Source organism: Panthera pardus, unplaced genomic scaffold, assembly GCF_024362965.1.
Source record: "Panthera pardus isolate Hobbes unplaced genomic scaffold, ASM2436296v1 HiC_scaffold_24, whole genome shotgun sequence".
In the NCBI taxonomy this organism is placed as follows: domain Eukaryota; kingdom Metazoa; phylum Chordata; class Mammalia; order Carnivora; family Felidae; genus Panthera; species Panthera pardus.
Window position 1 is genome coordinate 75,487,161 of NW_026526810.1, and position 25,774 is coordinate 75,512,934.

Genomic DNA, 25,774 nt, shown 5'->3' on the forward strand with positions numbered 1-25,774 from the left:
CAATATTGTAAATGTAGGACCCAGAAGAGGTGCAATTGCTTGAAAAAGATTTCAAAGACAATCTTAAGCATTATCGAATTTCTGGAACTAAACACTACTCTCTATTATCAGTCCATCATATTTATAGCTTTATGTGCACCTAGGAAAAATTAATTATTAATTATATGAATAGTATATAGAATAAAGAGGAGAAGATCTAGTTACACTGATTTCCTGAAATTAACATTGAAGATTTTCATGGCCCACGCATTTTCCCCAATCAGAATTCCTAAACTACTATCTTAACTCAGACTACCATAACAGAATACCACAGACTGGGTGGCTTAAGCAACAGGCGTTTGTTTTCTCACAGTTCTGGAGGCTAGAAGTCCAAGATCAAGGGGCCAGTATGGTCAGATTCTGGTGAGGCCTTTTTTGTAGCTTGCAGATGGCCACCTTCTTGCTGTGTGCTCTCATGACCTTTCCTGGGTACATGCCTATAGAGAAAGAGATAGCTCTCTCTTCCTCTTCTTATAAAGATATCAGTCCTGTTGAATTAGGACTCCACCCCTATGCCCTCATTTAACCTTAATTATCTCCAAGAAGCCCAGTCCCCAGATACGGTCACCTTGGGAGTTAGGGCTTCAGTGTACAAATTTTGGGGGGATATAATTCAGTCCATGGCCACTACATTTGCAACAATCAAGTTTCTTCCAGTACGGATGTTTTTAATACCATTTCCCTAGAGATACCAATAAATGTTTCCTAAATGAAACTCATATGAATGCATCAGATTAATATCTAAGGTCTCTAAATGGTCTTTTAATATGCTAAAATCATTACAGGGTTCTTTAATCACTGTTACTACCCCTGACACAAACTCCTTACCTAAAGGAATATATGTACAAAGCTTTTATTATTTTCTCTTAAGGAACCTATTTTTTAAAGTTACCCACTGCCCAGTTGAACAGTCAAGGTTCAGTCATAATCAGATGTAACAGAAGTAGCAATATGAGTCTGCCTTATTATTATGGAGGATGTACTTCTAAGCAAACATGACTGCAAAACAAATTTCTGTAAAGTCATCTTACATAAAATAGTATACTTCTATATAAAATAGTATGTAATATACCAGAAGGGGAAGGAAAAAGCCCTAAATCTCAGTGAAGCACTTGGGGACAGGAAATGGGGTTATGGTCCTGGCCAGCCCCGTGGCCTACTGGGGTAGGTGCTCAAGGCTTGTTCTGGCACTTGCTTTTGGGAGGTGTTCTCCTAGCAGTTTTCTAGGCTAGTTCTTCTTCCTCCAATGCATGAGAATTTCCTTGAGGTCTAGCAGTCTCTTGGCTGTACATTCACAAATCCAAAAAGAGACACATGCAAGGTGATGGATATGTTAGGTAACTAGGTGGGAGGAATCCCATGTGTATGTGTAGCGAATCATTATCATGTATACTTGAAATATCTCACAATTTGGTTTGTCAATTATACCTCAGTAAAGCTAAAAAATACAAATTCCATCAACCCATGCCTTTTCTAAATCAAAGACAGCATATTACAGGTGTGGGGCTTAGTGATATCAGACAGGAGTCCCCACCTATTACAGAGGGTATCCTAAGCAGGAAACTGCCTTTGCCCTGCAACTTTTTGTTTTATAAAGTTAATTTCCAACTTGGCTCATTTCCTTTGTCTCCGATCCCAAGGATGATCTTTCTTTGAAAAACGAGCTTGTGAGTTGGGTCCTTGTTCAGCTTTGTGAAACCTCAGCTCGTACAGGCCCAGTGCGTAGTAAGCACTCAACATTGTTTTCTCAATGTATCACCCTTAAACAATAGGAGCATGAGAGTCCCTTGTGTGGAAAGAAGTGCTGGAGGAAGCACAGAATTTGAGCAGCTCCGATGGGGTGTGAAACAACTAAAAGACCCAGCAGGTGGTCCCAGCATCAGGAGGAAAAAGAGGATCCTTCTTTCTTAGATCTACCACGTATTGATGCGTGACATTGAGCGGTGTCCTTAATTTCTCTGGGCTTCAGTTTCCTTACCTGTAAAGTAAGATTAAATAATACCTCCCTCACATTTAGTCTATGCAATTTGCCTAACATATATCATTTTTCTTCATTTCCCCCTCCTCTCTGGTGAATATTTGAGTGAATTGGGCATCGTTTAAGACATTCTATAATACAGTATGATGGTATGTATATATGTGATATATAATATATGTAATATATAATAGTATGTTCAATACATATTATAGAATCCATTCTCTATTTTCCAGTAATCTGTGATCTATGGAATGTCCAATAAACAATTAGTATCTATTCTTTTCATTGCCTTGTATAATGCAGACAACTTGAAAAACACCTAGAGCCCTCCCTGTATGTGACCAAGCTCCACGAGTGCCCAAAGCAAAGCAGTGACATTTTTTGGCCTTTCAGAACCAGCACAATGTAATGTTTATATTACTCCGGCTGGCATGGGAATTTTTTCTTTAACTTGAAAGAGAACTCTGAATTAAACGAGAAAGATGCACAGTAAGAAATTCGCTCCTGGATTCTGAAGAGCCTCTGTTTCAGTAAATTAATACACCATGTACACAAAAAGAAGGCATTTTAATGTTCCAGTGAGTATCTGTGCCTTAGAATAACTAGTGGGAATCCTCTCCCTCAGGCGTCAGAGCTTGTAAGCACCACACAGTCACTTATGCTTCCTGGAGTCCCAGTCTCCCTGGACAAGGCACAGAGGATGTGGGATCCACGTGCTGCCCCTGGTGGCTCAGAGACACAGACACATGTGATTGCACCAAATGCTACACCCTGTCTTTATACCAGAGCCTGTTGTCCGTTTGGCTGGATATTTAAATCAAGAAATCTACATCCCTCAAGGCTGGATGTAAGGCTTGAACTAGCATCCCAGAGAAAAAAGGTCAGCACTTTGATACACAGCTCCCACAAAATGGAATTTTAATGAGCAGAAGCAAAACCTGATCTCCTTGCTCAGAAAGCAGATGTCTTTGTTCTTTTCATGTTTTAACATTTCACCAGCTCGACATCTCTCCTTTTATTCTGGTAACTCTCCTCTAAGAACTGAAGAGAGGCCGTCTGTGCCTCTGCACTGTTTTCTCACCTAAGATGTTCAGATTTATGTCTTTTAGGAAACTCTTAGGAGAGGTGTTTCGAGGCGCCAAGGTTTATTGTTAAGGAATTCCTCTTTAGTGGGAAAACAATCAGATGTGGCCAAATTAATCTAGCTTGGTATTGTGATTGGGGGAACATGTGGCTTTTGATACATGATAATGATATGAACCCATGGTACCCCTCATGTTATTGACTCACGGTGGTGGGGAAGGGGCAAAGGAAGAGACACAGGAGCCAGAAGGCTCGAGAAGATTCCTGAGAGCTAAATCAAATCCCAGACCGTTGATACATGCTTTTATCCACTTTGAGAAAATATACTTGACTTAGATTCCTACTTCTAAAAATAAAGCTTTTGTTTCTGCACAGTGCTTGATTGTTAAAACGCAGATTGCAAAGACAAAATTTGGGAAACGTTTTCTTCCCCATAAACAGATACATGTGGGCACTTCTGGACATCGTCCCAGGTTCCTTGAGGTTGCTGGGAGTCCACATGTGTGTGTGTGAGCAGTATAGCCTCAGCTCCTGAGTGCAATCAGAGGGCAATATGGCATTTTAATGAGCTCTATCAAAGTGTTATTGTATCCAAAGGCCAAAAAATTTAAGAAACATTTTTGTCTTTCTAACTCTCTTATCTGCTGCCAAAACAGAGTGGTAAGATAGGTATTGAAGCCCTGTCCTCACTCTTCAGGCCAGGCTGCTTTTTTGTGCTTGGCTTATTCACTCAGTTTCTTTCATGATGATGGAGGCTTGGTTCCAGACCAGACTCCCCTGTTTCCAGTGCTAACCCACTGCTCAGACAGCTGAAGGAGTTATTTCATGCCGCCTCCCCTTATTAACTGCAGAGATGTTTTCATAGTTATAAAATACTCTTACCTACTGGCTTGCAAGCATGGTGCTGAAATACACGTTCTGTTCTTGCGCTAACAGAATTATGCCATAACAGTGAAAAACCCTGGGTTCGGAGAGAAAGTTGAGTGTGTCAGAGACTGTACTCTATCATGGATGGGTATTTTCTGCCTAGTCTAAGCCCGAATTAGAAGAACATCACAGACGCACGGTGCTTTGGATGTGGAGCACATGCATGCATTTAAATCACGTGTATCTTACTTTTTTACTGATGTAATTGTGAAATATGTTCCTTTTGCATTCATAATTAGGGGGTGGAACAGATGGTGAAGGCTTAGTTTAAAATAATCTGTCATTAAAATAACCTAGCCTACTGGTAATTCTTCACTCTAACTGGAGTGAGGTCATAGGAAAAGAGTTTGGAGTGATTTTTTTTTCTCTTCTGCGTTGGAATGTAGAAGAAAGAACCACTGATCTCAGAGTAGTTATACACATGAGAATTACCCCTATAAGGGCAAGGTGGTAAGATTTCACTCTGCGGGATTTGGCTGTTGTGGAATATGCACAAAAAGAGAGAGAGAGAAAACTACTTTGACAAATATAAATCCATTTAGCACAAGGCATTAAACATTAGTATACCTTCAATCATGAAGCTGTGGTTAGTTTCATACCCTGTAAGGAAATAACCTCATCATTTGACAAATACTGTTAGAGGCCGTCAGCTTTTGGGGTTAAAAAACCTTGCCTTTTACTTTATATGTTACACTGATGTCAGGGGATATAAATTATAATTACAGGCATTATTATTCAGAGATGCTGTAGCTCCTGACTTCTGTATCCAAGCTTCCCTCCTGCATGTGTACCTCATAGACTTACCAGGATGTGACAAAGGAAATCTCCTATCAGCCCTGTCAGGATGGCTAAGAACTGGTTTTAGTAATAAGAAAACTGTCTTGATAAATCAGATACTAGCATGCCTTTAAAATGTCTGTTTTACTGTTTCTTCTAAGATTTTGTTCTCCATCTGCTTTGAGGGAAGCAGATAGATTTCAGCACGGCTTTATAATAAATCTTCTCAAGGAGGGACTAGCATTAACATTTGTGTAGGTTCTTTTTCATCTTAATCCAACCTTAGTTAATAATCAGAAAATTCTACATAGTGAGTAAGAAGATGTAATTAACCCTTTGACCTCGGAATCTTAATTGGCGCCTGTTGAAAACAGTGGGCAGTTTAAAAAAAAAAAATTAAAAAGTAGCCTGCAGTGATTGAAAAAGCTTGAAATGCAGTAGCTTTCTTGATTCAAAATTTTGACAAATTCCACAGAACTTTAAGATGAATCACATTTGGCTCCCAAGATGAACTGAATGTTTCCTTCTTCCTGTCACCTATTAAAACTGAGACAAACACATTTAGAACAGTATTGATGCTACTCTTAAAACTTTCCTAAGCAGCAGAGTACAGCTAACTGTGAACAGGGATGACCCTGAACCAGAAAGCAATGGCCGTGCGAAGAGCCACCTTGCCAATCTGCCACACACCTGGTTTCGTGTCCCATTTCCTTATTTGAAAGGTCATCAAACCTGAGTTTTGGACCTTCATCTCACACTATAGCTATAACTGACTGACATGATAAATACAAAGGTAAAAAAGATGGCTAACTACCCAATTTGTGTGTGTGTGTGTGTGTGTGTGTGTGTGTGTGTGTGTTTACCTCTCTGATGACAAACAGCTAATCTGACTAGTTGTGTTCTTCCCACACCAAATTGGCTGTTATTTTTAATTGAATTGACTGGATGCTTTGTTTCATGTAGACATAGACTCATTTTAATCTCACCAGGAAATTGGAACATGTGTCGGAGCCTCTGCCTTGCCAAACAAAACTGGCCAGTTCTTAGATCGCTGCTGCTTAATAGCATCAGATGTTCAGCCTCCAGAATTTTTGTTTCCTTGCTAGGGTGCCCAAAAACCCTCCAATATTTTAGTAAATGCATGAGATATGAACCCAATGTTACAAAATCACGATCCCTTTCAGTAATAAAGTAAAGGTTGTCTGTGGATGGCACATGACCTGCACTAGATGTTTTGGAGAACAGCAAAAGAATCTAGGCTAACTCTGATTTTCCAAATGTCAGGAGATATCGCAGACTATGTTAGACATCTGTGGCATCAGAATCTTCAAATACTCTAATAGCTTCATAAACAGGACTCTTGCAGAAAATAATTTCCGGGGTGCCTGGGTGGCTCAGTCGGTTGAGCGTCCAACTTCAGCTCAGGTCACGATCTCATGGTTCGTGAGTTCGAGCCCTGCGTCAGGCTCTGGGCTGATGGCTCAGAGCCTGGAGCCTGCTTCCGATTCTGTGTCTCCCTCTCTCTCTGCCCCTCCCCCATTCATGCTCTGTCTCTCTCTGTCTCAAAAATAAATAAACATTAAAAAAATTAAAAAAAAAAAGAAAATAATTTCCATCTTTCTTAGTCATTCTAGCATATGTGATCTAAGGGAAAGAGCACTGAGCATGGGGGTGAACTGGGTTTACTAAGTCTTGGCTGAGCAGTTGTTTGATGTTGGCCAGATAAAGATGAATAAGACATCACCCCACTGTTGAGAAACCCAGTCTCCTTGGGACTTGAATAAGCCAACCAGGACCATACAACATCATGAATACTTTAACCACACTATCGGCGTGCAGCAGATTTAATGCTAGGTTTGCCACTGGATGACTGTATGATCTTGTCCAGCCACTTAACCTTTTCTGTGCCTCAGCTTTCCAACCTGTACAATGAGGGTTTAGAGAACAGGAGGTTGTCTCTGTGCTAATTCCATCAGTCCTTTCTTCTCTCAGTCAGTCTTGCAACTGTCATGTGCGTGCATAAGAAGTTTTCCTGCGTCTCTCTCTCTCTCTCTCTCTCTCTCTCTCTCTCTCTCTCTCTGTCTTTCTATTCTGACAGCAGCACTTTAAGGTTTGAGAAGATGGGTTCACACAACTCTCTATAACTGTATGCCAGGACATGGCCATTGGGTTGAGTGGAAAACCTGTCAAGGCCCTGTTCTCCCTGGGAGGCTTAAAGGGGGAGGATCCTAATCTTCATGAGTCATCCTCAGAAGACCTCTTGTGTGAGGTAAAGATATTTTGATGAGATCTTTCCCAAATTTCCACAAAGGAAACTTCTTTCCCTTTGCACTGGTTCAAAGCAAGATTACACAGTGCCACACTGCAAACTTGAAAGGTTGGATCTCACGAGGCTCTGGAGGGGGTGACAGTTTTGTCAAAGGGAAGGAGTCCACTAAGTATTTTGTTCCCTGTCCCTTAGCTGATTCCAGGAGAAATATTACAGAGCAAGGTGACAAGGTAACCTCTAGTGGAAGTGACTTGTAAACTCTCTTGTCATCCTACCTCCTACCTATCTTCTAACGGTGGGATTCTGTCATCTGAACAAATCTTTCAAAATGAAGTGACGATTTTTAAGTCATAAGCTGCATCTTAGTGTGGTTTGACTTCACAAACGCTGTGACCATTTCTTTCCATTGACTTACACGTATTAGTTACATAACCTTTGTTGTGAGTGGGGGCAGTATTGTTATTAAGTCCAACTGTCAAAGTTCAAATCCTAACTCCATCACTAACTAGGGCAGACATGTCACCTGCCTTCGCAAAGCCTCGATTTCCTTGTGTATAAAATGTAGATAATAATATAATTACCTCAGATGATACTTGTGAAAATTCAAAGAGATAATACATGCAAACTGCTTAGCACATGTTGCTTAATAAATGGACGGTATCCTGACCAAAAGCTTGCCTATCATGTAATTTGTAATGTAATCATATAATGTGACTTTTGAAATGTTTTCAGAACCCACCTAATCAGACGAGGAGGTTGGACACTACCCATGGTCTCTGACCATTGGGACTCTGAAAACGGATCAGGAAGCCTGGAGTCCAGATGTCACACACATACACACACACGCGTGCGCACGCGCCCACACACACGTTCACATAGACATACACACATTTAATACATATATAAATATATATATATATTTCATATAGACATTTGGAGCTCAAAAAAGAGTTCAGTATTTTAGGAAACTGAATCTATTGCTGAGATATGAGATGATCCATTTCTCTACCAGAATTTTATATGCTTCTTCCACCTTCCCCTATTTCAAAATTATGCCATTAATTTAGTGTTGCCACATACCTTGATCTCAGAGTGGGTTTCCTGTCTTTCCCAATTCTCAGCCTTTGTAAAAAAACCACGAATCGTGGAAACTTCTTTTTCTGTGCAAGCATCGCTTGCGCAGCCTACCTGGTTAGAGATAAATAAAGGGAAACAAAAGACCTAAGGGGGGGCGGAAGGTATACAATGCACTTTGATCGCAAGCATTTGAAACAAATGTGTTCGCTGTTTGAGTGCTGGACTGCAGTTGGAGTCCATGACGATTTACACCACTCGTCACACTGACAATGCAACCTCCCTTTGGAAAGTGGGCGAAGGTTCCAGAAGCTACAGATGATGTAGAGCATCCTTCTCTCCCCACTCCCCTCCTTTTGTTTCCATTTCAGGAGTTGTAATAGAAACCAGGTCTATCACAATAAAACTTGAATATAGAGTTTTGAAAAAAAAAAAAAAAAGGATTACAGTTTGTAAGGTTTCAGCCTATAATCATTCACCCATAATGTATTGACTTTTTCTATTTGTTCTACCACAATAGGCGCTGAGAGTGAGAAGGGCATAATCCTTTATTAATTAGCAAATTATTGATGTCCACAGTAGTTCCAGTGGTGATTTTACTTGCTCTTCATATGGGGACCCTTTCTTCTCATTTCATTACAATTTCCATTCCTGTTCAGCTAATTAATGGAGAATCAGGCTGATTTAATCTCTTAAACTACTGAATCCAAAAAATAAAAATAAAAATAAAGGCAACAGCTCATAAAATCAGCATGACCTGATTTTGTACACGAATATGATGTATCTTGGTCAAAATGACAGAGACATAAGGAAGTCCTTGAAATAAAGGAAAGCTTGTGGTCTTAATTTAGGCCTTTAGTTTGTTCACGTACAGGGCCCTAGTAGAAGATCTTAGGACTTCGGTTAAACAGGAAGAAAAACATGGTTTTAAATTCAGTGTATGTTGCTTTGTATCAGATGCCCTATTAATTAAACCTCCAGCATATGTTTATTAACTTAATTATATATTTATTTTTTCCTGCAGTCCCTGGATGGCTTTGTATTTGCACTAAATCAAGAAGGAAAATTTTTGTACATTTCTGAAACCGTCTCCATCTACCTAGGCCTCTCACAAGTAAGTAAAACAATTTAGATTCTTGACAGAGATTGTGAAGCCTCCTTCGGCCTTGTGCTTTTCCTTCTTCAAGGGGTATTCTGTTGGGCGTGAATTATCACATGTATTCTTTAATGGCTCTGCCTGACTCTTCTTGCAAAGTTGGTGAGAAAATTCTGTCAGTTCGAAACGTTCGGAATAAACTTGTACTCAAAAACTTTAGTTCCCCCCCTCCCGGCCCCCCCAAGGATCATTATTAATTTATTGAGAACAAATGAAGTTTCTGCCCTCAGTTGTTTTGAACTTTGAAACCTCTGTGCCCGGTAGGAGAGGGACACACTAATAGTGCTTCCCTTGTGTCCTATTACTGGATGTTTATGGAGTACCCTGCATTATCCTGGGAGCTGACACAATGACAGGAGTCATTTGGAGTCAAGAAATGCTGAAAGAGACCATTAAAATGTGTTGCAGGGAGGGTCCCAGCAAGGATCTGTTTTGCTGCCTTTGCAAATGCTTCCTAACGCTGAAAGGCAATTTCATAAAATAAGATAGCCTTTCGTTATGTGCACTTTAATTACTCGTACGTGTCTGTCAGAGGTTGAAAACAAAGAAGATGGAGGCAGCTGAGGTAAGGGACAAAATCCTAGGTGTCCATTCTTGATATTCCCCTGGAACACAAAAATTTTACTTCTGTTGGATTCCAGGGCATAGGTTGCATCTACAGAATGCCAAAATCCCCTGAAGAAAAGTTGGCGATTCCACTAATTATCCAGATGTTTTTTTTTTTCCTCTCGTAAAAGTGCCGAACATCTGGATACTTGTGCCCATACAGGTGATTGGCTGAGTTTGACCCTTTTCATCTGGTGATTTGGCATGAGGAAAACACAGCCTCGGTGGGAGGGATTTTGTGTGTATGTGATGATCTGCCAAGCTGGATAATCTACTTCTCATTCAGTTGCCCCTTGGAGCTAAAGATGGAGATAAGATTTGTCTCTCTCCTCTTAAGCAAGACCCACCCCAGACTCATTGCTTCCGCAAGTTGGCACTGCTCTAAGGAGGCACCCAGCACGGCTGGAACAGTTTGGCTGTTAGTGAGTTTGCTGGGTAATAGCTAAATTGAGAAAGACACTGGGAAATAATAAAGAAAGATATTTGGCATTTGAGGAGGTTTGGAGGAGGGGGAGGGATGCTGCCAAATGTGATTATTTACTGTTGAGAATCCAAGCAAGGGTCCATTAACTCTTCCTTGAAGAACGCGCGAAGCTATTGGCTATAGTTTATAGAGTAATTCTATTTTATGTGGGTTTCAGCAAACCAAATGATAGAAACTGGGCTATTGTTAACTCACTGTTAGCATTCTTGCATCTTATTGAAATCTCTGGTTTTGTAATAGCCTTTAATAGACTCTAAGCCTCATCTTAATCTGTTTAGGACCTAGTTTTGAGAATCTTCAGTTTTGAAACGGGTGTGCCCACTATGTGAGTATCTTACAGGACTGGAAACACCACTGTTTGTTGTTCTGCGATGCCCATATTCATCTGTTTTATGCACAGTATCCAACAAAGTTTAATAAGCCAGTGAAGAAGAAGGATGAATAATTAGTTTAAGCAGGTAAATGCTAATTAGGGAACTCCTGAAAAGCATCCATTATATACTAGCTCAAAACACATTTTACAACCCTGGTTAGTGGTGTAATCCAAATTCTGTCAAGGCAACTGCATTTTCTGTAATTGAGATGTGTATGTTTGCTTTGCATAACAGATGGCTCTGTATGCTTAGACTGATAGCTAGGAAAATAATAATTGCATTATTCTGGCCAAAAGAATATTAGCTCTTGGGTTTTGGCCATTTCAGTCAGTCCTCCTGCCAGCACAGCATATGCACATATATGGATTGGATTTTCAAGGAAATTGATGCATCTGGAATAGTGTGGCCATCTGAAATATCATCTGTTCAAGAAAGATTTGGCTTTAACCCTGTGCTGGGTTCTCCTTAAAAGCAGTATATTTCACTGCTTTTCTACTGTAACATTAAGTCAATCTTTTCTTAAAATCTGGAACAAATAATTGAGGTTTCTGCAGAGTAAAGCAGCTGTGTAGACATTTTGCAGCAGGTGGCACGTTCTGTCCGGTCATTCCCTGCTTCTTTTATGGGATGGGTTTTACAGTGTGGATCAGTAGTCAGCAAGGCAGCATCTTGACTTAACCAGGGGCAGACGCCAGCCCCAACGTGCTGTACCCTCAGTGGTAGATGGGTTCATTGTCGCCAGCAATGGTGGAGACTATGAGGTACAAGACAGAGGTCTTCAGTTGGAGGCACTGTGCAAGTGAAATGGTGAAGGGTCCATCACGAGAAGGTGACGTTTGCAAATGCCGATGTAGGTGTTAACATTGAAAACTAAAGTTTAAAAACACTTCTGGATTAATGTGAAAATAATCTGCTAAGAACATGGCCTGTTTTTAAAAATTAATTCTCCAACTTTGGGAAGGAATTTCCAACCCAGTAAATGTTGTGTTCTCAGTCCCAATAGGGTACTTGAGACTTAACCCTTTCCAACTTTCTTCAGTGACTTCTTGAAGTTGCCAGGTCACGGGGGACATACGATGCGCAATGTACTCACAGTTATTCGGTTAAGTAAATACTTAATTTTTTACACATGAGCACACACACACGCAGACACACACAAACACGCCCATAATTGAATGCTAACCAAATGTGCTATTTGTAACCTACAACTTGGGCTCAGAAGTTATCCTGTGAAATTCTGGACAGAGATAAGGAGTCTGTGAAATTATGGCCCCTCCGTTTCTTTTTAAACAGTTTCATTAAATAAAGGCGATGTATGGCTGTATCACCAAAGATGTACCCAGTCAAACTGTTAAGGAATATTGTGAGCATGCCAGTTCGTTAGAGCATAGTTATGCCTACATTTGTAGCTCTCAAAATATCCCTTCCTCAGTTTTATATTCCTTCAACATGTAAATAAATATGGTGCCTTTAAAGTGGCTTATGTCCAGGAAAGAATTAAGATTTTATTTGGACTCATGAGAAAATTAAGTAGAGGGACTTGTCCTGAGCTCTGTTGTATAGCATGAATATAGAGACAATCAGAGTGGGTTTTTCCTCTACACTCTGTTGAGTGGAACAGCTCCTGGTTTCCAGCGTGTATGTGTGGCAGTTATTCTCTGTAAAGTCCTTTCATGTTATCATGATGGCAGGAATGAAGGGATCCGTGATGATGTTCAGACCAATTCAGCAGCCCTTTTGACTCTGCCAGAGATATATATTTAAAGCAACATTCAAGGTGTGCTTTCAGGTTGTAGAAATCTGCACTGTTGGAGTGCCAGGGTGGTTCACTGAGTTAAGCATCCAACTCTTTATTTTGGCTCAGGTCGTGGTCTCACCATTCGTGAGTTCAAGCCTGCTTGGGATTCTCTCTCTTCCTCTCTCTCTGCTCCCCTCCATGCTTGCTTTCTCTCTCTCTCAAAATAAGTAAATAAACATTAAAAAAAGAAATAGGGGTGCCTGGGTGGCTCGGTCAGTTAAGTGTCTGATTCTTGATCTAGGCTCAGGTCATGATCTCACAGTTCGTGAGTTTGAGCCCTGCATCGAGCTTTGCACTGTCATTGCAGAACCTGCTTGAGATTCTCTCTCTCCCTCTCTTTCTGTCCCTCTGCATCTCATGCTGTTTCTCCATCTCAGAATAAATAAACTTTAAAAAAAACTAAATAAAATAAAAAGAAACATGCGCTGTTGACTTACTTCCCTAGATAAAGATGATTCCTAGTTACTCACCATGAAGCCCTATCTTAAAAAAAAGAGCCCCAAATATCATTAATGAGTTTGGTTTGCATGGGATTTAAATGCCTTCTTATACCTGGCAGATAGCTTCAGAGCTGCTAAAGACAGCTCTAATCCATAGGTATAATGGAATAGGCATAAGTGAAAATGAAGAAAGAAAACAGAGTGTATTCCCTAACACTGAAAATGTAATAATAATACATAGCCTGATTTTATGAAATCTCTTCCAGTATGTCTGGGGCTTAATTGTCAACGGATCCAAAAGAGACTTAATACGATAAATTTTAAAAAATGCTTGTTTGATAAAGGACCTAAAACTTGGAGAAATATTCATTTGTTGGCTTATATCCTCCTCTTTCCACAAATAAAATAGCTTATATAAATGTATATAATAAAAAAAAAAGACAATGGCTAAATAGAGCTAAGGTATAAGGAAAAAGAAAAGACAAAAGTAAGTCATTTGTTACCACATAGTAGGAGCACATAATAGAGTCTCTAAGAGGGTTATAAGTGATCTGATAAAGCTTCAAATTTATCTGTGAGCTTCCTGGTAACCAAAGCAAAAAAAGGAAATACAGCCATTCATCAACAAATGAGGAAACATCACTTTTTATGGAAAGCAAAGTTTTTCTGGGACTGCAGCATAATAATAAATCTCAAAATACGATCTCCATGGCAGCTAATATGTGGATTATGACATGTTGATTTGCTTCCATTGGAGTTCACATCCAGAGCAAGGCTGTGTGGATCACATAACAAACATGAACAAACATATTTCAAATTTCATGAGCAGACAGAGGACTCTTCCCACCCTCTCAGGTGGTGTGCCAGAGATCATTTTGAGAGTGATTTTCTGATATCCAGGTCTTATAATAGCATTGACTAATTTGATGTTTTATGTGCTTTTATAAATCAGCTTTCCCTCACCCAAACACAAATCCTGCATTTACTCTTAAATACTGATGAGAACTTTGACATTATAGTTGCCAGGGGCAGAGGACATGGGTCCCAGTTAACCAGAGGATAAAAATGGACTTACATTTTTTAAGAACATTTTTCTTTGAAAGTGGGGTGAGAGATGATGATTCTGATGCACACCCGTGCCAGCAAAATGTTTTCAATTTAGCATAGAGTCTTATTTAAAATAAAGTGGGATCTAGAACACACTGGGAGATGAACAGATTTTTTACCCCATGATATCATTAGAAAATACCCTACAACCAGCTAATCACTCTCTTGAGATGCCTCCTAATCCCACCCCGCAACCCCACCTGCCTCCAGTGCCCAGCTTGCCTGAGTCACTTCTCCTCATCACATCCCCATCCTGGTGGAAGATCCCTCCTTGCTGTCATAAGCCAGAGAGAAGAGAGCCACAGACAAGCTTACAAAACTGTCTTGCTCCAAGGCAGCTTGCAGGAAGGGGCAGGGTGGTCGCAGATAGAAGGGCTAATAGAGGTGAGGGTGAAAAGGGGGAAATGATTGTTTTACATTTAGTCTTTTTTTTTTTTTAAAGCCATGCGGATATATTTATCACAAACTCCTTTTCCCCATCCTGTTGTTCATCTCCATATTTTAGGTTTCTCTGCATTTGTTATATAGAATGGCAAATAAAATTACAGCGACAGCACACAAGTACAAGGTCAAATAAATGACAGAGCTCAGTCTATTTGTGAAGCTATTCTGAAAGGGAACCATGGTGCCAAATGTGGTTTATTTGAATAATAAAGAAGAATTAGATTCCCCTGATAACTTGGCCGAGGGCCAATAAATCACTGGAGGTTAAAGACGCGTTGCAACTGCCATGTCTTTCTTTTCCTTTTGGAAAGTGCACCCTCAACTCTTCCGTTCTACATTTTTTTCAATGCAAGTCGAGTTGAGGTTAGTATGTGGTTAATATCCTCATTTCCATGCTTGTAAAAGATATATATATATTGCTTTAGAGGGGGGGAATAAAGTAGACATTAGCTTTCCTTACAAGTTACTACTCTTGTTTGGCATCATCACATAGATATCTGGATCTAAAGACCAAAAAAACAGGTATTAGTTCAACACAGCACAGGGCTTTTAATAATGGGGCTATGTGGTAGCATTTTTTCGGTTGGCGTTCTAAATTTAGGCAACACTGAGATAACTCCTTGAATAAATGAGTATACGTAGCCCGCCAAATATCGCTTTGTGGCCCCTGTCTTAAAAATCTTGCTAGTAGACATACCTTAACTTGAAAAAAAAAAAAAGAAAGAAAAAGAAAAATGTGTAATTTTCCGCAGCTTGTATGTTTTTTTTTCCCCCCAGCAAGTCTGCATTTTTCTCCTGTACTAATCATAAAAAGTTCATCACTTCTTGGTGTAACAAAGAAAAATGCCCTTTTGAATGAGGAAGCTCTGAGGGTTTAGAGACTATTGAGAAAATATAAGTATCAAAATAATTCAGAAACAGTACAAGGCACAGTGGCACATTATCAATTTACAACATTTAAATTGATAAATGCTTGGTGGTGAAGGCCTACAAGGGCACTTTGAAAAGCAAATAGCGACCTGGTGAAGAAATTGATTTTTCCCCCCCGAAAATGACTGCATGATGCATCATTTGACTGCATGCTGTCCGAGTGCTTGACAGAGATAATCTCAGCAATCCCACGGGTGACCTTATCGTTCTCACCAGGGCAACTTTGTCTACGTTCTGACTTTGTGCATGTCAAGGTTCCTCCCTGCAGGATCCTTGGGGGAAAAAGTTCCTCTGTTCGATCCAGATATTGAACTGCTCATTCTTCCCCCTTTTCCTCCCCCGTCCCCCGCTCCCAAATAGGCAAACACGCCTCTTTATTTTATCCATAATTATGAATGAGCCGGGCAGAACACAGCAGCTCCGCACCCTGTATCTTTGTTGAAGGCCTTATTACCTTTTAGGTCACAGAGTTCTAGGTGATAATTTATATGAGCAGGGATCTTGTTATCAGAAAGAGTAGAAAGATTCCCTAATGTTCCCCTATCGTAACATCCCGTCTTTAGCAAAATGTCAAAAGCTAGCCTGTTTCTTTCCTCCTTGTACTTGCGAGGGTTTTGTTTTGTTTTGTTTTGTTTCCTTTCGTTTCATTTCCTCCCCTCCAGGTTTGACACAGAAAGCTTCTGAACCTGTTTTAATCCATACCCTTTAGTTTTTAATAATGTTGTTTCCTCACCCTCCAGGGATTTGAGGTTGTTTCTCCTGTAACTTTAAAATTATGTAATAATGACACAAGGCCCGGATCACAAGTGACCCAGTGCCATTGGGCCTCGTGTCCCAGTGAGAGCCTCTGTTGCAAAGAGCTGATGTAACCCGTGAGGCTTCCTCAGGACCACTGGTGTTCAGAAAATGTTTTTTTTCTGCTGGAGAGGAATAATTGACAATTTTTTATGCTTAAAATTTTTCTGTTGATGTACGTGCATGTGTGTGTGTGTGTGTGCGCGCCTGTCTGTTTATCAGTAATCTTCCTGCCACACGGCTTGTCGTTGGTAATTACAATTCTTGATTAGCCACTTCTTGAAAGCAGCAAATACCCTGCCTGGTTTGGCACCCTCAAGCTACAGTCCCCACCGGCTTTGACACCCTCAGTTCACCATATTCAACCCCTTTTACCTCCTTCTTTCATCCACAACATTAATTCTGAGTGAACAAGACGTGCTTCCTTGCTTTTGACAAGATTTGCTGCAGTCTCATGCGACAAAAACCCAACACTCATTCCAGATTCAGAAAGTAGGATTTATAACAGCATTTTAATTTAATGTTGGATGTCGAACATATAAAGAGATCACAGTAGTACTAGAGCTGAAAATTGATGCCTTTTTTATTAGTGTCCTCTCAGAAGTGGGTGAGACGCTGTTTGTGCAGTGGAGCACAGAGGAGCACAGTCAGATGAATGAGGATATGCTATCTGCAAGGAATCATATTTCAAGCCACTGTCGGCCTCTATTGATGTGCTCAGAGTTGAAAGGTTATGCTAGTAAATGCCATCCGAATTTCCAGCATTAGAAATCGGTAGAATAATCTGCTGGCTGTCACTTTATGCTCAGCCTAAATGCACTGCGCGGCGATGTTTTACTTATTTTAACTCGAAATTAATTTCTTATTGCTGGTGCATTTCTTTCTCTCTCCCAGGCGTTCATCAGTCCCCAAATGGGACCGATTTTTAACACGCCATCTAAGTAAACCAAAATCTCTGAGAGAAAATGAAGGAAATCCGCATCATCATACATGAGAATTATAGTCTTCTTATTTATTCCTTTGAACATATTTTACCAGGCACTGAGACTAAAACACAGGAAGTCCTGTCTGCAATGGGGGCTTTTCTAGTCAGACTGTATCACAGCCTCACAAGACAATAAAACGTAGGCTCACCATTTTCAGATGTATAATCTGAAGACCTTTTACATGGCTTCTTAATTTCTGCAGTTAATATGATCCAGAGAAAAAAAGAAAATGAAGTGTCTTCATTTTATGGGATTGGGAAATACAAAGCCAGGGGAAAAAAAATATTTTTTGAGGGGCTAGCTTGTTTTATTTGTGTGGATAAAATGGTAGTTTCATTTTTGCTTTTAAAGTAGAGCACTGAGCAAAAAAGTAAGATGGAGAAGAAAATTTAGTCATCATTCTAAGTCTGTAATTTATTCATTTTTAAATAATGAAATGGTGTTTTTTCTGAATTAACCCATGTATTATTCATGCAGACGTTGGCAATGTAATATCCCTGGTTTTCTGGAAAGCAATGTACATTTCTTTGCCTGACAAGCAGTATTTTCTATATGGTATTAATTTAATGGCTTATTTTATTATGCAAAGTTGGAAAGTAAAGATAATTTCTGTCTATAACGTGGTGCTTATATAGGCAATATATGCAAAATAATACCTCTGCACCTAAACCAGCTATCCTCGCTCACTTAGCCTGGCCCCTGTGAGAGTGAAGAGGGAAGGCACAGTGCTCATATGAAGAATAAGAAATAACTTGACCTCTGGGGAAGGAGGTCATAGAATCGTTAAATTCATGTGAAATCCAAATTTCATTTCTACACGCACACATTCAATCTATATTGGGTTTTCGCTCTTACATAAGAAGACATGGTTTTCATGACAGGAGTAACATGGCGACAATTTCAGTGATAATTTCAGTAGGAAAATAATAAGGAAATTGACTTTAGTTTTTTGCATAAGTTCTAGAACTAGGCTGATAACCTGAGAATCGATGCCAGTTTTAGACAACAAATGCCCTGTGGCTTTTATCCTTGTTGTTCCCCAGTCCCCTTTGGATGACTGTCCAAGATGCGATCTCTTTTTCCTAAGTAGTCATTTTTAAAGAGACCGAGAACAATTGTTTCAGTGATTTAGAGCATCCTTTGATGTGCACACCTATATACATATATGAATGTGTAAGTTGCTTTCTTTTTGATTTGGCTTTTATGCCTACTGCATTTTTGTCTACTGATGGAAATAATTTCCAAAATGATTCACTAAAACAACAAACCAGGTTTTCCTTTGGGTGTCTCCTCCCCTTTCAGCCTCCTACAACAGCAAATTTACCACATTCAGTAATAAACAAAAACTTCCTCTGATGCTGTTAAATTGACATATGCCGGCAGATTATATCTACTACTTTCAATAACTACGCAAACTTTCCAAGAGCAAGAGAACGTATGCAGAAGGAACTTTTTCTTGGGAAGGAAAAAAAAGTGATTTGGGATAGGATTTTTTTCAGGGCAAGTTATGGCCTTTTGCAGAGGCAGCAGAAAATACCTTTGTACCAGGTATGACATTTTGTAGATCTCAGAAGTGTATCAGTGTTGCAGAATTTGAATTCAGGTAAAGAACCATGCATTCCATTTAGTGTCGTCTTCTACGTTTTGGAGAAGCAAGCTTTGTATCAAGCAGCCTCCTCCCTTCTGGCCTCTCTCCCTGATAGGAGCCTCGCTTTAGAACCACAGGCAATCCCTTTTAGTAATGCTTCACCAAGGAAACAATAGAAGATTGCCTCTCGATTAGGAAAGAGCTAAGGCTTTAAGGAGCATAAACACATACACGACGTACGTGAACCTCTGAGTTTTATTATTACTCTGTAGTCTCTCTGGACTTTCGGGTGTTTGTTCCTACCGTACTTTATTAGATGCTTAGATCTGGTTCATCAAAGTCCCTAATTGTTGAACTTGATACTTTGGAGAGCTTAAAAAACATTTGCGCAAAAGTACTTGTCTATATATCTGAGAAGTGCTGAGAAATGTTTCCAGAAAACAGGAATGGTCGCATTAGCTAGGATCTGGTTCTTTCCCATGAACTGTGCTGGCTTGCTTTCTTTTAAGAAATGTCGAGGCTAGCAAAATTGTGAAATGACAAGACAAAAATTATTTGTGTTGTGAAACGTTCCTGTAAGTGGTGAGTTTCTTTCTTGCTTTTAAATATCTATGCAGAGAATCATTACTCCTTGATGAAATCAAAAGGAAGGGGGTAGAGGAAACAGAGAGGCGCAAAAATTAAAGTGTTCGGAGGCGTTTCACTTTAAGATCAATCAGCAGCGACTATGTGGAAATAAGGTTATTCTGGCAGACAACTTCTGAAGAGCAAGCGGGGCTCACCATTCCTAGTTAAGTATGGGGATCTCCTCAACCTGAGTGTCCCAGTGTAATAGGGCTGTTATTTGCAACCCCCTGGTTCTGACGAGGGAAACATGATCAGACTGTGTACTCTAGTTGGCTAGGATCACTTTGAGCTGCTGTGCTGCAGAGGCTTAGCATGCTTGTGATGTCCTGTCTGCATATCTGTGGGAATGACAAAAGTCTGCACATCCCTCAGGACAGAAGATGCAAATTACAGGAAAATAAGAGGTGAGACTGGGAACCAATTCCCTGAAATAAAAAATAAAATAAAATAAATAATAAAGGAAAAAAGGAAAAAAAAACATAATTTTTCCAGTTCATTAATTAAAATTGACATTGCAGGGTTTGCAAAGACCAGGAAACGACTGCGCCATTTCACCACATTTCAAAACCTTTTCACTTGAGCAGACAAGTAAATCATGCAATTACTGGGACTCATTCAGCTCTTTAGTAAAAACACAGGCCTGCAACCTTGGGTGTAACATACATTGAAATTAGAAGAGTTGAACTGAAGATATTTCTAAAATGTCACAACTGCTCTGTGACACTGGATGATATGTTTATCCATTCATTATCACTGAGAACACCTGGGGCGGTGCTCAGGAAATCAGATAGTGCCTTTTAAAATAATTATAAAAGAAGCATAGATTAGCAAGCTGAGGGGGAAATAGACAATCCTGAATCACGATGCTCCTAATTTTGATCTGTTTGGGGGCATCAGCTTCCAAGTCACAACAGTGTAATAACTGACTGCAACTGTCAGCAGCACTGAGGAGAGAGAGTGCCAAGTAGGACTATTTCTAAAAAGCAAATGTTTTCCTGGAGACGAAATCCCAAGCATTCATTTTCTGTTTAGAAAATTAAAACACCACATCCATTGGTGGTGTTTCTGGTGTCAGTTTCTGGCTTGATCCTTTTGTCTTTGGAGAAACAGGAGACAGCGCTCCGGACTGAGATCCAGGAGACCTGGTTCTGGTCTTGCCTCTGCTGCTAATCAGGCAAGAGACCTTCCAGAAGCCTGGATCTTAATTTTTCTTAAGTGTGAAATGAGGGGGTGATTTCTCAGGCTCCTTCTTCTTTAAAACCTGTGCTCTCTGAAATTCATTCAACACTGGACGTTTTCTCCTAAGCACTAGGGTAGGGGTGGAGGAGGGGAGCCTGGAAGAAGTAGGCTATTTTATTTTTAACCTTCAAAGGAATTTAGTTGAGCAGATGCTACCCTGAACTAGTCAGAGTAGAAAAGAAATGATATGGCTTTTAAAGGGCACATCTAGCATATCTACTGGGGTAAAGTAATTCTGGCAATGCTTCAAAGGATATAACTTTTGATGGTAAAGTAGGTAGGCTATGGAATGAAATCACATATGGCAGGCTGTCAAAGTCTCCTACACTTTCAGTACATTTATATAAGTGCAAATGGAGGCTGCTTAGATGGGGCAATTTCCTGCTAAGACTGCTCTCAGATTATCTGATATTATTTGACTAAATTATCTCTGTAGAAGCTGAGGACAACTTTTATGATCAAATATTTTGAAATTAGTTTTCCTCGTTGGCAGATTATCTGAAATATGAATTGCTCTCGTTTGAGCACTTGAAATTGAAAGGCTCTGGTAATAGCAATTATAGAAAAACAAGGGTACTGAAGTGCTGTATATCACGCTGGAGGGAATATGTTTATAGGTCAGTGATGTCAATAACTGTAGTTCTCCCAGATACCTCGCCGTTACCCTTTTATCCTGGACTAATTCAAAGGACAGACTGACTTTCTTCTTAACAAGGGTATTTCATTTTTGCGAGTAAATACTGATTTTATTGACGCTAGACACTTAAACATGGTGAGTTCATATTTATTACATTTCCCAAACCTTTCATAGGGTGTCTGAGGACCTAAAGTGTATGAACACACTGAAATGTATAAAATTCTAAATAATTCTGAGCTATTATTATCTATATGATTGACTTGTGTATTCCTGGTGTCCTCTCTGCAAAGCCGTGGCATAACTACGTGGATCTTCTCTGCCCATGTTTATAACTTCCTGATGAACAATAATTATAAGTAACATTTATAAAGCCATTACCCTGTGCCAGGCATTGTTCTAAGCACTTTCCTACCATTAAAGTTTGTAACCCACCATTGTTAGGCCTGGTGACTATCCCTATTTTATAGATAAGACAACATAGGCTCAGAGAGGTAAAACAGAAGGTCATACATCTAGAAAGTGGCAGAACCTGCGTTTAAACCCATCCCACTTTAAAACCATCCCACCTCAAAGCACTCATTGTTAACCGTTAATGCCAGCTGCCTCTGGGGAGTTTTAGGTAATTAACAAATAGAACTATTCAAGGTTTATGCGTTAAGAGAAACTGAGACTTAGAGCAATTAAGCATCCTGCTTAGTATCATAAAATAGTTATTCTCACAATGCCACTGTATATAAATGAACTTCTGAAAGCATCGGTAAAGTTATATAGTTATATCCAAAACTTCTGATGTTGCACATTATGAGAAATACTCTAAGATTCGATAGCAGGCCCAGTAATCAAGAACAAGGGTCTAAACACAGCATACCCATGTTATTTGCCACACATTTAATGTGTCTTCAATCATGCCAGCATTCGGCTAGCACTGAGTGACCCACATGTGTCCAAAATTGTGCTAAAAACTGATGTTGTTAGGCGTAGTTCCTGCCTGCTCAAGGACCCAGTGTCTTCTCTTCAAGATGCCATAGGCATGGCAACCAACTTGCACTGACCTGTGGAGCGTCGATCTCAAATATTTTAATGAATAATGAATGTCACACATTTCAGTCAAGAGATGCACTATAAACCACAGGAGCAAAGAATGTGGGTAACTAACTCTTTCTGGAGGAGTTTGAAACGGATTTGCTCCGTTTATTTATTATCATTAATAATAATGATAATAATAATGATAATATAATAATAATAATAAATGATTTTTAGGTCAGGCCTTGATGGGCATTTTCCACATGGAAAAGGGGAAAGTGGTATTCTAGGCAAAGGGAGACATGTTTGCAAAGTCCTTGCTTATAGTAAGAGAGGAGTCTGGGAAGTTAGGACAGGGCCAGATTGAAAATGGTGTTGTAGGAAGCTAAGGAAATTGGACTTTCTCCTTTAGATTCTGGGGAACCATGAAATGCTTTAAAGGGAAAAGTGAAATAATAGATCTGTGCTTCAGGGCCAAAAAATTTTATTCTGGAAAAAAAAATAGAAGATAGGTGGCATCTTCCAATTAAAAGGCAGATAAATGGCCCAAGGAAGAGATGAAAATCAAATTATAATAGGCACACCAGTAGAAATAAAGAAAAGGGGATGGATTTGAGAGGCCTTTTTCAGATAAGATCAATGCTTGGTGACTGATCCAATGTGGTGGAAAGCAGGAAGGAAGTGAATTTTTAAAACTTAGTTCCAATTTAGACATGTGGCATTTGAGAAACTTGTGGGATGGCCTGTTGGATAAACAGGCTTGAGAGCTGGAAATAATGGGTTTAAACTTACAGGTTGGGCAGTGGTTAGCACGTAGATTGTACCTGGATGAGAAAAGGTAGATGAGTTTCCTAAGGATCTTGAATTTGCAGTTCAAGAAGGAGGGAGTAGGGGCCACTAAGAAAGTAATCCTGAGAAGATCCAAATTTACTGAGAGGCAGAGAAAGAGAAGGTACTATATAAAATGAAGTAGAAATGATTAGAAAGTGAGGCACGTGGGTGGCTCAGTCTATTAAGCATCGCACTTTGGCTCAGGTCACGATCTGAGTTTTGGCTTGTGAGTTTGGGCCCCACTTCAGGCTCTGTGCTGACGGCTCAGAACCTAGAGCCTGCTTCAGATTCTGTGTGTGTGTCTCTGCCCCTCCCCAGCTCACACTCGCTCACTCTCTGTCTCTCTCAAAAATAAATATTTAAAAAAAAAAATGTTTTAAAAGAAATTATCAGAAAGTGACCTGGAGCATCTCTTCCTCAAGAAGAACCTGGAAGATGTCATTAGGAAGGTCAAAGAAAAGGAAATTTTTCAGAAAGGATGTGATCATGTGCCTGAAAGTTAGAATACTATGAGGACAGGAAAAAGCCATTGCATCCAGCAGTTAGATTACTAGCAATGTGAATGTCATCTCTAACACCATGAAGGCTGATACCAAAATGCAGCGGGTTGTTCAATGAGAGGTACAAATGTATCTAGTTGTATTAGCCTCTCTTCTAAGCGGTTCAGGGGTAACGTGGTTGGGTAGCAGATGGGGAAGGTGGTTGGGGGAGACACAGGGCTGCTAGATCTCATTTTTCAGCTTCTTTGAGTTGAACACTAGGTTGAGAAGTTGGGCATGCAGAAAACATATATTAAAGATTCAAAAGAGGGATAATCTTTGGACCCAGGACTCAAAAGGATAAGCTTAGTAGTGTGAAGGCCATGAACCTGAAGAAATAAAAAGGAATATTTCTTGCTTCTGCTAGAGAGAATTTGAGGTATGGAGGAGGAGAGGTGAGGAGGTATGAATTTGAGGTATGGAGGAGAATTTGAGGTATTTGAGGAGATTGGAGGTAGAGGTGGGGAAGGAGAGAGATTTGTTTTAGAGGAATTCATCGTGTTGCTCACTGAGTAAAGGTGAGGCCAGAAAAAAATCTAGGTAGTTGCCTTTGCTGGGATTGATCAGCCTTGGCCCATCCACACAGGGTGCAACAGACAGAGATAGGAAGTACCAGTGGGGGTAGCGGTAAGGAAAGATCAAAACAGGAAAGTCCAGTCAAGGTCAAGGCCAGGGTAACTCCCTTTTCTGTCAAACCCAATGTAGGTATCTCCCATGAGCCAAAAATCCTAGGATACTCTGGAGGGAGAATGGATTCAACAGTGGGCCAACACCTTGTGCAATTAACTAGCACCGTTTAATGTAGCTCATTAACCACCACCGTAGTCTGCCAGCGCTGACGTTTCCACTGGTAACAGATGCTGAGGTCCACTCAGAATATCAGAAGCCAAGATTCAAGGGTTGTATTCACTAATCCCCCTACTAACATCTGATCATTTGTATAGAAAGCAAAAAAATGGAGAAAGTACTTTCTGTTAATATCGTTAACTTTGAAATCCCATCTTTGCTTCTTTTCTGCTTCTGTTAAACCTCATATGAGCAGCCCATATGATGGATGATTTTGCAAGTCTCTCTTTGACTTTGTAGATTTTCCACTGGTCTTTAATATTCTCTCTGAAGACTGAGGCTCCCACATTGCTGTTCTGCTCATCTGTTTCTCCAACCAATCCGTACATGATTGGTAAAGAATATCTTCAGGAGGCACAATGTCTGAGAACATTACAGTCCTTCACTGAGCTCTTGGTGAAGGAAGTGATTTGTTTGTTTTGTTGTTTGGAGTTTATTTCATGGTGAAAAAAGAAGCCTTTCTAACTGTTCTGTTTGTCACTGGTTATAAAATAGACAGCTATTTAATAATTATAAGTAGACTTCTTATGTCTACCGGAGTGATGATTTGGTTCACCTCAGAGTAGGTGATACAGAAAATATAAATTCAAGATCTAGAGAAAGAGTCTCAATCCTGCTTTTTGTTTCTTCAGAACGAGAATAGAATAAAGGAAATAAGGAAAGGGAGTGGAGAGAGAGAGAGGGCAAGCTAAGAAAGAATAAATTATTGTTAGTCCCCCCAACCAACCCCTTACAGCCCACCTTAACCCTTGGTTTGCCAAGTACAAACCAATGACAATTGGCATTTTACAAATATCTAAATGGAATGTATAAAGTAAGCCATGATATATGCCTGCTTGCAAAAGTGGGCCTATTAAATGAAACAAATGCCATCCGTGTCTGTTTCCAGCTGAGGTTATAATGTGTGGGTGGGGTGGTCGTGAGAGCCAGTTTTCCTTGCCTTCGGTGTCATAAACCACAGTTTATGGTACCATATGAATTTGTAGAGCTGATTGTTTTATTATATTTGAGTGTAAATTTTTCATCCCTTTCAGTTCTGCCACCATTCTGGGAGAATACAGGTTTTGTGCTGATACGATGTTTCCCAGCTCTAGGCATGGCCTACCCCTACAACTGACTGTAATTTACTTTTTGGTGTCTGTCGCCTTGAGCTTGCCTTCTGACTAGCTTGTTGAAT

The 25,774-nt window shown here is 39.9% G+C and overlaps 1 protein-coding gene across 9 annotated transcripts in view; it reads left to right on the plus strand.

Annotated features, from left to right (window-relative positions):
- Window positions 1-25,774, plus strand: part of NPAS3 (neuronal PAS domain protein 3) — an 857,733-nt gene that overhangs the window by 606,000 nt on the left and 225,959 nt on the right. For all 9 annotated transcript variants that reach the window (XM_053889336.1, XM_053889339.1, XM_053889341.1 and 6 more), the window contains one exon: window positions 9,172-9,261. In XM_053889336.1, coding sequence (XP_053745311.1) covers window positions 9,172-9,261 — 90 coding nt within the window. The remainder of the gene's footprint in view (window positions 1-9,171; window positions 9,262-25,774) is intronic.